Source organism: Harpia harpyja, chromosome Z, assembly GCF_026419915.1.
Source record: "Harpia harpyja isolate bHarHar1 chromosome Z, bHarHar1 primary haplotype, whole genome shotgun sequence".
NCBI lineage: Eukaryota > Metazoa > Chordata > Aves > Accipitriformes > Accipitridae > Harpia > Harpia harpyja.
Window position 1 is genome coordinate 5,140,547 of NC_068969.1, and position 13,641 is coordinate 5,154,187.

The 13,641-nt window shown below is 49.5% G+C and overlaps 1 protein-coding gene across 6 annotated transcripts in view; it reads right to left on the reverse strand.

Annotated features, from left to right (window-relative positions):
- The window catches only part of DAG1 (dystroglycan 1), a 54,794-nt gene that overhangs the window by 10,036 nt on the left and 31,117 nt on the right, over positions 1–13,641 (reverse strand). For all 6 annotated transcript variants that reach the window (XM_052777335.1, XM_052777341.1, XM_052777336.1 and 3 more), the window contains exon 2: positions 6,303–6,712. In XM_052777335.1, the coding sequence (XP_052633295.1) occupies positions 6,303–6,584 (282 nt within the window). In that variant the 5' untranslated portion in view covers positions 6,585–6,712. The remainder of the gene's footprint in view (positions 1–6,302; positions 6,713–13,641) is intronic.

Below are 13,641 nucleotides of genomic sequence, written 5' to 3' on the forward strand. Positions count from 1 at the left end.
TCCATGCAAGCAGCTTGGAAGGATTTGTTTAGCCTTATTGTTGGAGCGGGAAGGCGCAGCCCGCCCGCACCAGGGCTGGGGTCAGCATGGGCTGCCCACACCCTGCTTTCTCCGTTGTTTGCGGGGTGAGCACGGGGCAGGAAAAGCCTCAAACAGCTTAAAAAAAAAAAAAGTTCAGTCGGGCTCTTCTTTCAGCGCGACTTTTTATAAGTGAAAGGCCAAAGGGAAGCAAAAATACCACACAGCAGGGATGCCAAGTGCTGGGGGTTTAGTGCTGCCGCTGCGCAGCTAACCAGCCCCGGCAATTTATTCCTGCCATCAGCAGATTGCTGGAAAGCTGGCATTCAAGATTGCGGCAAGGAAAGGCGAGCCAGATCCCGCAATCTCGGGTCAGCTCCTTCAGAGGATTCTCCTTACCATCGCACTCCTCAGTCTCCCCGGATGCTCAAAGCAACAATCCATAAGAGCAGGACAAAACAAGGAACTTCCCAGCCTGTCTGAAAAGCTAGTTTATAATTAGATTGAGTCACATTTTCCACTCTTCCAAATTCAGAGCTTGTTACTAAGCACGCACTGAAAATGCCAAATTCCCCGACTCGGTCTTGCTGCAGGAAGAAGATAAGCAGCCCCCTTGGCCCCCCAGCAGAAATCTTATCATCTCATCTTATCGCTAAGATTGCAGCATGGCAGCTAAGCAAAGCCTTGCCCAAGTCATCCTTTGCCTGGACCTGTTCCAGGTGCTGCCATTTATCCCTGCACACTCCCCCGTAAATAGCAGCTGTTGCTACACCTTCTGGTTAGTACAAGTCCAAGAAAACTGGGGACCCCAGGGATGAGGTGAAGCTCAAAGCTTCAACACAGAGAGCCTTTTAAGATACCCAACGTAATGACAGAGCCCCTCAGGAGCACTCTTTGCTTGTCTTCCTCCTTTGAGAAATGCCACTTTAATAAAATTCACGTTCAGTTAAAACTCTTTGGAAAAAAATCAGTATTTTGTGTTTTTCTTCCCTGAAACTGAAAGTGTCCTGGCACTGCAGGCTGGTTGCCAACATCCAGCCCTTTGCTTCAGGGTCAGAGCAGGGCTGAGGCGTGCAGCACAGCGCAGACAGTAGGTACTCGATGTCACAACTCCTGCAACCCAATCTCTGCAGATCCTGTTTACAGAACAAGGTCCCTGAAGTCTGATGAGAGCCACCAAAAAGTGGCCAATAAAAACCACTTCAGCAGATGGCAAATAGAACAACCATTGGAAAATCAGGGTCCTGCGGGGAAAGACAGACTCCTTTTTGCCCAGATTAATACCCAATGCTCCGATAACCCCACAAACCTGCTGCATAGCTGCACGGCGTAAATCAGCTACGTGAGTTAATTCAGTTGTTCTCATCACTTTGTCACCAGCTATGTTTGCATACAGTGATAGCTTCTTGGGGTCCCTGCTATGTTTCATCTGTCTTCCAAACAAAGCCCTGGTGAGACCGTGCACTTTAAAACCAAAAATAATCAGGAGCCAAGACACAGCCAAGAACGGTAAGAGCTGTGCTCACTTGAGAACTTCTCCTTAGCATCAGCTAACAAACCTACAGCAGATCTCCTCTGTGGGAGCCATCCCATACCTAACACTGCCAGGATGAAGGCAGATCAGCAGTTTTACATTATCTTCAAGGAAGACGCAGCAAATCACCTGCTTCCGCAGGGATGTGCCTTGGGAAGCAGCACACAACCAGGAGTTTCTCTCCTTCCAGCATGCTTTATAGACCCACCTTTAAACAAAAGCCATTAAAATGCATGTCTTTATGTACTGCGGGTATACACATTTAGGATATTGGACTGCGCAAGGGCTCAAATACCTTGTGGGCACACTTGTATTAATTAGAGGAAACTGGATTTATCCCTGCATCCCAAGGGAAAGAAGTAGGTATTGCTTCAGCAATGCCACTTTGTGACTGTATTTAATACTCAGACCCAAGTGCAGTGCCTGGTGTTTCTGGAGAGGCATTTGCAGCCCAGACGTCTCCTGTTCACTGCACCCAGCCTAGAGAAACACCCTTGCAGCCTCCAGCCCCCAGCTCAGGGTCACAAAGGCCTTCTCACAGACTTGGAGATGCTTTCTACTGCAGTTTCTGCACCAAGTCAGATCAAAGTCCTGCAGACAGGACAGAGGTAGTCACCACATAAATGCCCTCTTTGTGTGGTTTTTCTTTCATGGGCTAAGGCCCATGTCAGCTTTCCCAATTTGAGGCAGGGTATCATCGCTGGTGGGATGAGCTGAGAGCCATACTTACAGCAACAGCCACTGTCCCAAATGCTGACAGAGGTGCTATCAGTGTTAGTGCCACTGTCCTCACCTCATTATTAGTGTCATCACCTGGACAGCGATGGGAGGCTTAGGTTTTCATACAAGAAAAATGGGACAACCTTAGAGACGGGACTAGCAGACCTCATGGAGACCAAGATCAGCACTGCAAAAATCAATGATCATGCACCTCGGCCTAATGTCCTCTTTTGGGACCTCAACAACTGGAAGCAGAAATAAACTACAGACCTGGATATTTCAGCTGATGGCAAGACATCTGAGCCAAAGTGAGGCAGACATGAAAAAGCAAACAATTGTAGGATATATCAAACAAGGTTTTTTATAGAAGAGAAAAGGAAGTCTTGATGCCTTTATACAAGGCTCTGGTAAAATTTCATCTAGAGTATTTTCCATAGCTGTGGTCATGCAAACATAAGAAAAATAAACTCAAGCTAGAAGAGGTGCAGAAGACAGCTGCAAAGATGAGAAGAGGAAAAGAAAGCTTATTTTATGAAAAAGACTAAAGAGGCTGGCTTGCTTAACCTAATAAAATCAAGACAGGGGAATATGCCTGTCACTTATAAATACATAAAGGAAGTAAATATTATGAAGGTAGAACTGATTTAAGCTAAAGGGCAGCACATATAAATATTTCTAGCCATCTCTGAATTTAGGCTAGAAGCTGCATTTTTAATCAGAGCAGCCAAATTCTGAAGCAGCTTCAAATGGAAGTGGCAGGAACAGGAAATCCACCTGGTCTTTGGCCCAGGTATGATCTGTTCTTCAACAACAGGACACAGCTGAGAGGTAATGGGTCAGATTCCACGCAGTCTTTGGTGGAAATAGGGTAAGGAGATCATCAGGCCAATGGCAACTGATCATGGTGAGGGTACCAGCACCAACACCCACAGTTATCCAGCTCGCAGCCAGTGTCTGCCAGGAGACAGTGGGAACCTGTGCACCCTTGCACTGCCTGTCTGCATAGCAAGGGGGTTGTATCATATGTGGAGATTGGATGTTTTAACCCAACTCCTGTAAAAATGCCAAGGTTTTGGTGTCAAATGTGGCAGGAAGGGCTGCAAGGTGCCAAGCTGCTGTTAACCCTTTGGGGAAGGCACAGCAAAGAGTTTTCATTTCCAAGACACCTTCAGACACCAGGAGAGCAATCTTGCAGCGAGAAGCCTTGCTGCAGTGAGGAAGCTAGGCGACAGCACCTGGACTGAACTGCCACCAAATTCAACAGCTGAAATACATGCAAGCTGCAGCTGCCCTTCAGAGGACACATTTATGCCTGACCAAGGCACCTGCTCAGGAAGACAAGGCACAGAGGAAGGGGTTTTTTTAATTGCCAGCGGTGAGTTACAATGGCCACAAAGCCCTGCTGGCAGCTGGCTCTGAGCAACATAGAAACAAGACTCTGAAATTAAGACACAAGGTAGGTTTTTTACTTCTTTTCTAGGTGTCCACCTTTGCAGCTTGAGTGCATTAGAATAAACTTGCTTTTGTACTTAACTATAAAATCTCACCTGTTCTTAAGCAGCTTGGGGTTGGCAGGGAAATACTGGCGACTGCTCCCAGGAGCACATACCTGATTACGCACAGAGCCCACATATCTGTGCGGGAGTATGTGCCTGCAAGGCACTCCTCCACCACTCTGCAGATGCCTGGCGTTGTTTCCATCCCACAACCGAGTTTGCAGAGAAAAGTATTTTGTCTACAGCCGGCTGGAATCTGCTAACAAGCAGGGAAAGGATCTGAGAAGCAGCTTCACGGCGATCGCCACCACAATACAAACTGAGCCTAGAAATAATCATCGGGAATTATCTAGAAATGAAGCAATCACACCTTCTTCAGGCTCCAGATGGGAAGCTTCTGGGAGTTTGGGGACATCAACTGTCAGCTTTTTTAAAAAAAAAAAAAAAAAAAAAGACATTATAGCTAATTTCTTTGAAATTTAAGGGGACTAAGTATAGGCAACCACATCTTATTGTAAACTCTGACCCACTGTTACGTCTCAAAGGGCACAGCCCTTATTCTTTCTTATTAGGGTTTAAGTACACCAGTTAGCAAGATCCAGAAATACTACGTTTTTACTGCTCCAGCTAAGAAATGCAAGGCAGCCTGAGAAAAAGACCGGAGCAACTTGCCCTGAAACTTTCCAGTAAAACAAAAATGCACCCCAGCACCCAAAACTGCCTACGCAGTTCTCACTAGCCAGGAATCAAATCCCCGTAGCAAAGGTTGGCTGTGCTCAGCAGCCAACACGCATTCTCTGCAAGGGAGCAACCTTCCAGATACACTGGCTAAGCAAGGATGCTAACAGTGCCCCAGAGCCTGCTGCACTTTTAAAATCAATTTCAAGGTGAACAGATGCAACACGCACTTCGGCAAGCCCACGGACGAGCATGAAAATCGCTCCCAGCATTTGCTGAACTACACGCAACCAGCAACTGCTAAGTCCTGCTCCAGCCCAGTCCATTTGAAGCTCTTCAGGCAAGTGGCAGAGGTATTGTTCGAAGCTATCAGGTGGGTGGAAATAATCTATCAGGATTTTCCTGCAGCTACTAGAGCTATCACAGATGACTTTTGCGCCAGGAAAAGAACACAGAGGAAGCTGCAGTGTTATACACACTGAAAATTATTCTTGCCATCAAAGTAGCTATTAGACAACACCAGAGCAAGCCACTCTGATGCAAAGTCCCAAACCAAAGTTATCATTTCCATAACAGAAGATTCTGGGCTCACCGCACCCATCTGGACTCTTGCAGCGGAGTGCTATACAGGTGCCCCACGCTCAGAAAACAGGCTGTGGTTAAAGCAGGGCAGGCACCACCGCCTCCCATCCGAGCCAGTCTCCTCAGCCACAGTCAATTAAATGTCACAGCCTTTGCTTTGAAACCAGCCTGTCCCCTTCTTTGACTCCTCTAGCCGGGGGCTCACCCACCACCTTCCTCCTCCCCATCTGACCGTCTGTCGATAACAGATGCATTCTTCGGATTTTCTGCCTACCACTGGCACATCGCGGTCCCAGCACCCTCGCTGAAGCCAGCGAGATCACATATCTGGATTGAGATAATTGCGTGACAGTACGCAGAGCTATAACAAACCTGCCTTCAAGGAGAAGCTAAGATGTCAGACTTTCTCCCAACTTGTTCTCCATCTCCCTCTGATCTTCTGACACACACCAGAAGGTTGTCTTTTTATCATGTTTTCTAAAAATGGATTTTTACAACTATTTTTCAGTCTTACTCTCTGAAAAAAAATCCAAGATTGGAAGGTAACTCTGTTTTCCTTTAAAAACAGAAATTTCTGAACTCTCCCTGATCCAAGCAAGCAGATGCTAAGACGACAACTTCTCAGCACCTTCCCAGGAAGGGACTAAAGATAAGCAAGCATGTGCTTGGCAGTGTGCCTACCTCCTCTACTCCTCTAGGCTATTCTGACACTTTCTTGCCCTCAGGACCAATACCAAAACTCAGTTTTCAGGTGTCTGCAGTGCCAGTGGCATGAGGGTAAGTCAGATAAAGAGAAAGGCTCCCATCTTTCTCAAGAGGACTTCAGGACGAGGTCAGGAGAGACTATGTCAAAAGCAGCCCAGAGCCCTGCTGGCAGAACAAGGTCTCTATCTAGCAATGTTTTGTTATCACAGTGAAGCAAAATCCCTGAGCCTCAGAGCACCAGTCCCTGGGAATCTGTGGCTCCCCAGATCCCAAAGCAACGTCTCCTTAGGAATGTGCCCATCGTTCCAGGGGCAGAGTATCTCACAGTTTAAATACAACCAACAAATCCAATCAGTCATCCCTGAGGAGAGAAGTCTCCTCTCCATTATAGAAGAAAGGAACTTTGCAATGAAGTGAGGACTTTATTTGTTTATTTTTTAAAAAATTCTTCTCCCATAGTCCTACAAAACCTTAAGGCTGCCTCACAGCAACCCTCATGACTCAGCTTGTTAGTGGGGTGACTGCAAGAATATAACTGAAAACAACCCTCAGGGAATAGCATTTCTCACCTGGACAATTTCTCCATTGGAAGCAATTAAATCCGTGGGGATGGAGACTCTGAAGAAGCGTCCTACCACCGCAGAGCTGTCGGGTATGCCCACCACAGCCGGCACAGTCTCCCGGAGGTCCGAGAGCACAGAGTGCATGGAGGCCTCCAGCTGGTTTTCCCAGTCCCGAACCACTTCTGCCGGCTCGCTGGGCCAGTGGCAGTGAGCAGAGGCCGCCAGCAGCAGCACGGGGAGCCAAGTCCTCCCCAGGAAAGGGGGCTGCAGTAGGCATCCAACAGTCATTCTTCCCGGCGGCCTTGGTGACGGTGCTCCAGCTGGAAAGAGGACCCCAGGGAGTCTGCAGGCACCGCAGCGCAGGCAGGGGATCTGCCAGTCCTTCACAGCAGCCTCATCCTAGGAGTCCTGGGAACCTGGTTAAACATAGGAAACCCAATCAGCACATTAATTATGGTATCTAAGCCAGCCAGCTCACACAAACAGACCTCCCTGCAATGGACAGAGGGCTACCTGCCACGCTACCCTCTTTGTTTCAGCTTTTTGATTTAACTGCAAGAGTTACCACTACCATTAAAGAGACCAAGAGCTTCTCAGGTCCTCTTTTGATGTACAGCATCTCTGGAGAAACAAGATCCTCCTGCTTTTCCATGCACACAACCATGTTTCTGCTGCTCTGGAGCCACAGCATCCTGAGATAGCCACAGGTAGGGAGACGGGGCAGATACAACCAAAGCTGAGACAGAGCACGGTGGTAATAGGTGTCCTTTCAAGGCAAGGTGAAGTCAGGCTGGGGCATCAGTGGATTTAAATGCCAGTTACCCAGTATGAAGGTCCTAAGAAACCTTCAGTACTCCAAAGCTGCCATCTTGACAGCTTGATGCATGACAGATGCTTCTGCTCCTCTGACCTATGAGCCTGGCTTTCAAGCCAGGCCTCTTCTCGGTTCCAGCTTTTGGTATTAGTGTGTTTAGACTTGATTTGGGGGCCAGCAATACGCACCCCAAAAATCAGACTAGAGTAAGCTATGCACACACTGAGTCCCACACTGCTACCCACCATTCAGCTCCCCGCTGCTTACACAGCTGCCCGTCCCCACGCTCTTCCATGAAGCATCCCCAGCTCTCCCTCCCTTTGCCGTTTTCTTCTTTCACTTGCTTCCTCCCCATCCCCACACTCTCTCTGGTCCCCTGGATCACAGCTTTCCTTTCTCTCTCCTCTGTTCCTTTGGTACATTATTTCCTTTGCTTCCCCAGCTGCTTCTCCCTCCAGACTGCATTCAGCCACGGCACACAGGGGTCACGGATCTGTACACACCCCCACGTTCCTCTTCACAGCCTGTTTGCAGGAGAGCAAGTAGGTTCATGAAAGAGGACAGAGCCACTTGGGACCCCAGGGGAAGCCATACTGCCCACTCTGGCATCTCAGTTTGCAGCTAGCACAGCCCTCTATAACTAATCTGCAATAATGAGTGGGGCAGTGGGTTATGCAGGACTGGAGGACAGACGCACAGACCAAGCGGGTGTTGCTCAGCCCCCAGGAGCATATGAGACTGGGGTCCCTTGGGCCAGGCACTCTAATGTCTTGAACCAACTCCTTTTTTCCCCGGCTGAGAGCGAAGTGGCTCCAAATTCCCAGAGCAAACCCAGCCCAACTTCTAACCACTGCCTCCCAGTCCTCTGAACACAGCTCTGATTTATTTTAGTCTGTTCCAGCTGCGTTGTGTGATGCACATCAGGCCGTCCCAAGAGACCCTGGAGCCAGACCGGGTGGGAAGGGAGATCCCACTGCTTCTTGCCCTTGCAGAGCTCCCGGGACAGCACAACAGCAGGACCAGCCGACCTGCTGTGCTGCGGCCAGGCGGGCACGTGTTGCCCACCACAGGCTTGCAGAAGCAGGCAGAGGGCCTGTGCATGCAGGCAGCCAAGCCCAAGGTTACCACCGCAGGCTCTAGGAATAATAGGAGAGATAAGATTTGGTTGATCACCCTAAGCCTGCACTCTAGAGAAGCTGAGAGGCAGCATGCAAGGACTAGCACATTCTCACCCCTTGATAGGCCTTTTCGCAATAAACCACTCATGCAGAGGGGCTGACACCTCCCATCCCAAGGTAACGGGCCCAGCGAGCAGTCGCAGCTAGCAAAGAGGGCTGTGGGTAGCAGACATGATGAGCTGATTGTACTAACCTCTGGCTACAGCACCCACGAGGCAGATATCTGATCTGACCGTTGTCAGTTGTGGAAAACCTGTCTCAAGTGAAAGGCAAAAGAGACAGCAGAGGCACAATAACATTGCTGGACACCACAAGACAGATGGGAGGACGGTTGGTGTGAGGTGCCAGCGCCAGAAGAAAGCCCATTCCCCTGCTGCTCTTGTCCTTCCAACTGCCTGAACTGACTAGGACAGGAATACACCAGACAAAACGACAGGGAAGCCCAGGTCAGGCTCTTCTCAAACACAACTGAGCTCGTGGTGGTCTTCACACAGAGTGAGGTGCCTGAGCTGCTTCTCCAGAGGTTATCATCACGAAAGATGGAGTAGCTGGACAGGTAAGGACAAGTCACACTTCCTACAGGGCACATCTCTTCTACCAGCTCCCTGCATGGTCAGAGGAGGATCTGACACACCAATTGATTTTGGACGAACCTAGAGTCACCTCAGCAAGTAGGCAACTACCACTGTAGATGTCTGGTGGAGAATATCCAACAGGCTGTGTGAATGAGCTACAGAGATGGAGCAGGCATCTTCAAGAGGTACCGAGGAGGCCGCTGATCATCACAGCAGGAAATTGGGAGACTCTTATCCCTGCACCGTGCCTTAAAAAAAGGCAGAAAGAACCACCTTCACCCTCCATGGAGCCTGGGGTACGGACATGGCAGTCATGACGCCTTGTCCGTGAGCTACTTCTCCTGAAGCCTGCTCATTGGAAAGTCCTCCTGTGTGACGGACTAGAAAGCAACCCACACAGCAAGTACAGGCAGGATCAGAGACTTGCAGCCAGGGGAGGAATGCAGCAGCAGAGCCCAGCAGCCCCATGGCTGCTGAGGGGCCGAGATGCTATCAGCATGGAAACATGGCTGCCTCTCACAGCTGCGCTGAGCTCCACACCTGAGCAGAGGAGAAACACCCCAGACAACCAGACAGACACCCAGCGTACAACCACACGGAGCTGTAAAGATGCCTGGAGAGGTTTGGTACCACATCTTCAGGCCAGCCCCTGCCCCTTGGCCTGTCATGGCTGCAGGGGAGCTCGTGCACAAGCGTGGTACAGCTCCGTGCTGCTCAGCCAAATGACGTGATCTGGCCTGGGGCGTTTCTGTTGGACGGAAAGGAGTATTTGGGCAGAAAGGAGCTGGTTCTTGATATCTGTGGCAAGCTGGAGAGGAAGATGAAGTCATCACCCATTTCAGAAACAATTATCGGAGCAGGCAACAAACACTGCCCGTCTGATATGTGCCCCTCAGCCAAGCAACTCAGGCACTGGCCATTAAGATCTCGTGTGACACTTGCAGGTCACACCAATTCAGAATTTCATTTTAGGGGAACTACAGAAGAACAGCCTCAGTATATGGAAGCGGAGCACACAGGAGGTATAGAAGGAATTCAGTAGCTGATAACAAAAAAAACCCCAAAAAACAAACCAGAAGGGCTGAGAACAAGCTTGCACCACCGAAAATAAAAATCTCTTAACACAGCTCCACCTCACCAAACAATTGACAGAAGCTGAAACAGTGCCAGCCTCTCACACTGTGTGCTAAGGAGGAAAGGCAGGGTGGTACAGCTCTACAGATAGCTGGAACAAGGCATTGCCCCGCAGTGCTAAGGTCCACGTAGACTCGCTTCAAGGCAGAACACTTTTTGGGATAGGAGGTCCTCTGCCTAAAAGCCAGCAAGCCCGCTGGATACCAGCACTGCAGGTCTCAATGCAGCTGCAGAAGAGAGCAAATGTTACCTGCAGGGAGGCTGTAACAAGTACTGGGGGCCTGTGTGGTGTCTCTGTCAAGTTCAAGAGCCCACACCATTTCACATGGTACTACCATGTGCAAAACCCAGACTCACTCGTTTGAGACATCATCCCAGCTGCATGCGGAAAAAGTCAGTGTTCTGGATCATTGTCCGTGACCAGTGCGTGGCATGGAGCTGGAGCTCTCTGGGAGCAAAAATCTCAACTCTCACACAGTTTCCCACAAGCTCAAAAGAGGGCCAAAACCCAAATGCAGATGGCATTCTGCAGGTGGTCTTCTGCTGATCTCTGGGAAGCACTAGGCCATAGGGCTGACTTAGACAGCACTTTCAAGTTATGAAGGAAAGCTAGACCACCCCAGCTTCTCTACATGGCACAGTGCTCCTTCCAGCAGGATCTGTACTGCCCAGTTTCAGAGAACAAACACAAAGGTTCAGGTTAGTCCTGAATTTCAGCATGTTTCATTCCATCTGATGTTCTGAAAGAACCAACTTTCTCTTTATCTTCCTGCTTCTGAGAGCGCTCTTTTGGTCTCAACTTTGAGCCTCCAGAGTGTTGGATGAAACATCAAAGCCAGTATCAACATCTGCTTCAGTCCTAGCACTCAGTGCACACGCCTGCTCTCCAGTGCCAAACATTGATGCCTGCTCTCCAGTGCCAAACCCCCCCATCTCAGACACACAGAACTGGGCCTACTTGGTGAAGGTATGTTGATATGATGCTGCACTTGATATGATGCTGACTTGTCAAGACAATGCTAGAGTTTGCTCCCTCTCTATGCAGCTATGAGGCCCACTGACATGTTAAGGATACGCTCTACCTTCATTATTCAGGAATGCAGAACAGTGCAGACAGAAGATAGGACTGAAAGGAAGGACTGAGAGCAGGACAAAGTAGCTACTCCCAGCCATGCATCTTCCCAGAGACCTTTACTTCTGCCTGCTGTAGGAGCATGGGGCCAGAGGAACCGTCCCAGCAGCAGGAGTGTGGCTGCCCTAGAAATCACTCTTCCTCTGTGGCCAATTACACCACCACTTCCGCAAGAACCAGTGAAAGTGAAGTCTCCATCCAGCTGTGTCTAATCCAATTGCTCAAGCACACAATCACATCACCGGGCTGCGGTAATTAATCACTACCAGCATATTAATGCCACTGAGCCTAGCACAAAGAAAGCTCAGGTAACTGCCATGCAATTCTCTGCTCCAGGTAAGAAGGTATTTAGGAGAGTTAGGAGGAATCCCACTTATACCCGATTGCTTATTTACCAATACCCTCATTAAAGGAAGCATTAAACAAGTGGCCTTTCTCTAAGAAAGCAAACTTGGACTCGGCTAAAAAGGGCCAGTGCAACTTTCCAGAACAGAGCTATTGTCTCTGCAAAGATGTCTTGTGCGTGTTTCCACAGGAGGATCTCCGGGCAAGTCCCGTCAGCTACTACACGTCTGCGTGTCAAGGCAGCGAGCAGGAGGAATGATGAAATCCAGCGTCACCAGCCAGGCACACAAAGATGGCACTCTGCCGTACATGCTCCCCGATCCAAAACACGACAGCAGGCACCGACAGTGCCAGCCCGACAGCGTGGTCCGCACAGAGGCGACTGGTGCTCTGTGCACGTCTGCACGGTGCTAAAGGAGTCTGGGAAGAGGGGCGGGAGGGAGAAACAGCTCAGAGGCAGTGCGTCTGGACAGAGCAGCCCATCACCAAGTTTATGAACTAACAGATACAGTCTCCTCAAGACTAAGAGCATGCCAGTCTGCAGGCTTGACACATTATATACACAAAGAACACTCTGGAGCATGAAATTTAAGAAACAGTAAGAGTTTCTGCACTTGCCCAGCTCCGGATGTAGCCTGAAACAAAGGCAGCAGCCCTTCCAACAGCCTATATTATAAGTTGGAGGAATGTGCTGCAAATGACTCTGGGGGTTATTTCCAACCTCGATGGTTTCAGCCATGTACGTTCACAGAAGATGACCCAGGCTCCAGACAGTGCTGTGCTTGGGATGAGTTATGGAAAGGGACGTACAGAAGGGCAACTGCACCGAGATGCACTCATCATACACAGACTAAATGGCACGCAGCTGCTGCGAGGGAACAGGCAAGGCAGAGGAAGGAACATTCACTGCTAGCCATAGCTCCTCGCTCAGCTGTGCTCAGAGCAACAGCATCCCATCCCGCCCAGCGCTAACCAGGCATCTGCAGGGATGGTGGCTTTACACAGAGGCTGGATGTCTCCCTGAAAGACAAGTCACAAGTTTTTGGCTTAATGCTGCAATCACAGCTGCCTGCTTATAGCCATGCATACATCAAAACCAAAGTAGCTTGCAGTCCGATCTCTGATGCCGAGCTGCCTGAGAAAGCTGCCTTAGCGGAGAGCCCCAGATCAGTGCTCCTGAAGCCCCAGGAGCCCCTTCCATCCTCTGCCCCCTGCAGCCAGTTGATAAGCTTGCCATCATTAGCTGGTCACCCCAGACGCCATCAGCCCAGGAGGTACAAACCAAGCTGTTCTTGATTCTTTGCCCTAAAACTGCATTTCAACACGCTCTTCCGCAGCTATGCCCACCTTGTATTGTCACCAAGTTAAACGCCCAACAGAACTGATACCTAGTTCAAAGGACATACACACACACACAAAAAAGCTTTTTTCAGTCTTGTCCCTTCTTGTATTTCTGCATTGCTTGTCTCCAGCACATCTGGTGTCAGTAACAGGAAACCCTGATGCTGAAAAACAATCTAGGGGAAAAAAACCAAAACCAAACAAACTCAAAACAGCAGTGCTAAAAATGTGTGCTGGGCAGGGAAACAAGCAGCACCCTCCTGCTGATGGGGAACTCAGCAGCGAACTGTCACTGACTCGTTGCTTAAAGCTACACATGCCACAAGCAGCTTCATGAAGCTTGTACGGGAAGTGGTCACAGCAATCGACACCTTGCAGCGGTTTTTATTCTGCTAGAGTAAGCACCAAGACACTTAACTTTCCTGTAACTAAGAGGAAGCTTTCTACTATCTTCCACTACCTTTTGTTTGAAACCTACAGTTTTGTGCCACCAAGAAGGGATGAAGCCTTCCCACAGCCCTCTCATTTGCATCTCATGTCTCCCCTTGGCCAACAAAACCTGCTTGCGGTTCTGCCCCAGTCTGGGACCAGAGACACCAACTGATGCCTCTGCTCCAACTGACAGACAGCAGAGAGATGAGAGAGCAGCTAGGGGAAGCTGGACCGCTCAGGACACCGCACAGGTTTTGTGTTCATTAGAACGTGTGATCTCCAGCACCTCCTGCAGAGGGAACGCAGAGGCAGGTCTGAGAGAGAGAGAAAAGATGCAAAAAGCAGAATTTCCCTCTTTTTCCCCTGTATTGCATCTGCCTGCCCAGAAGCTGGG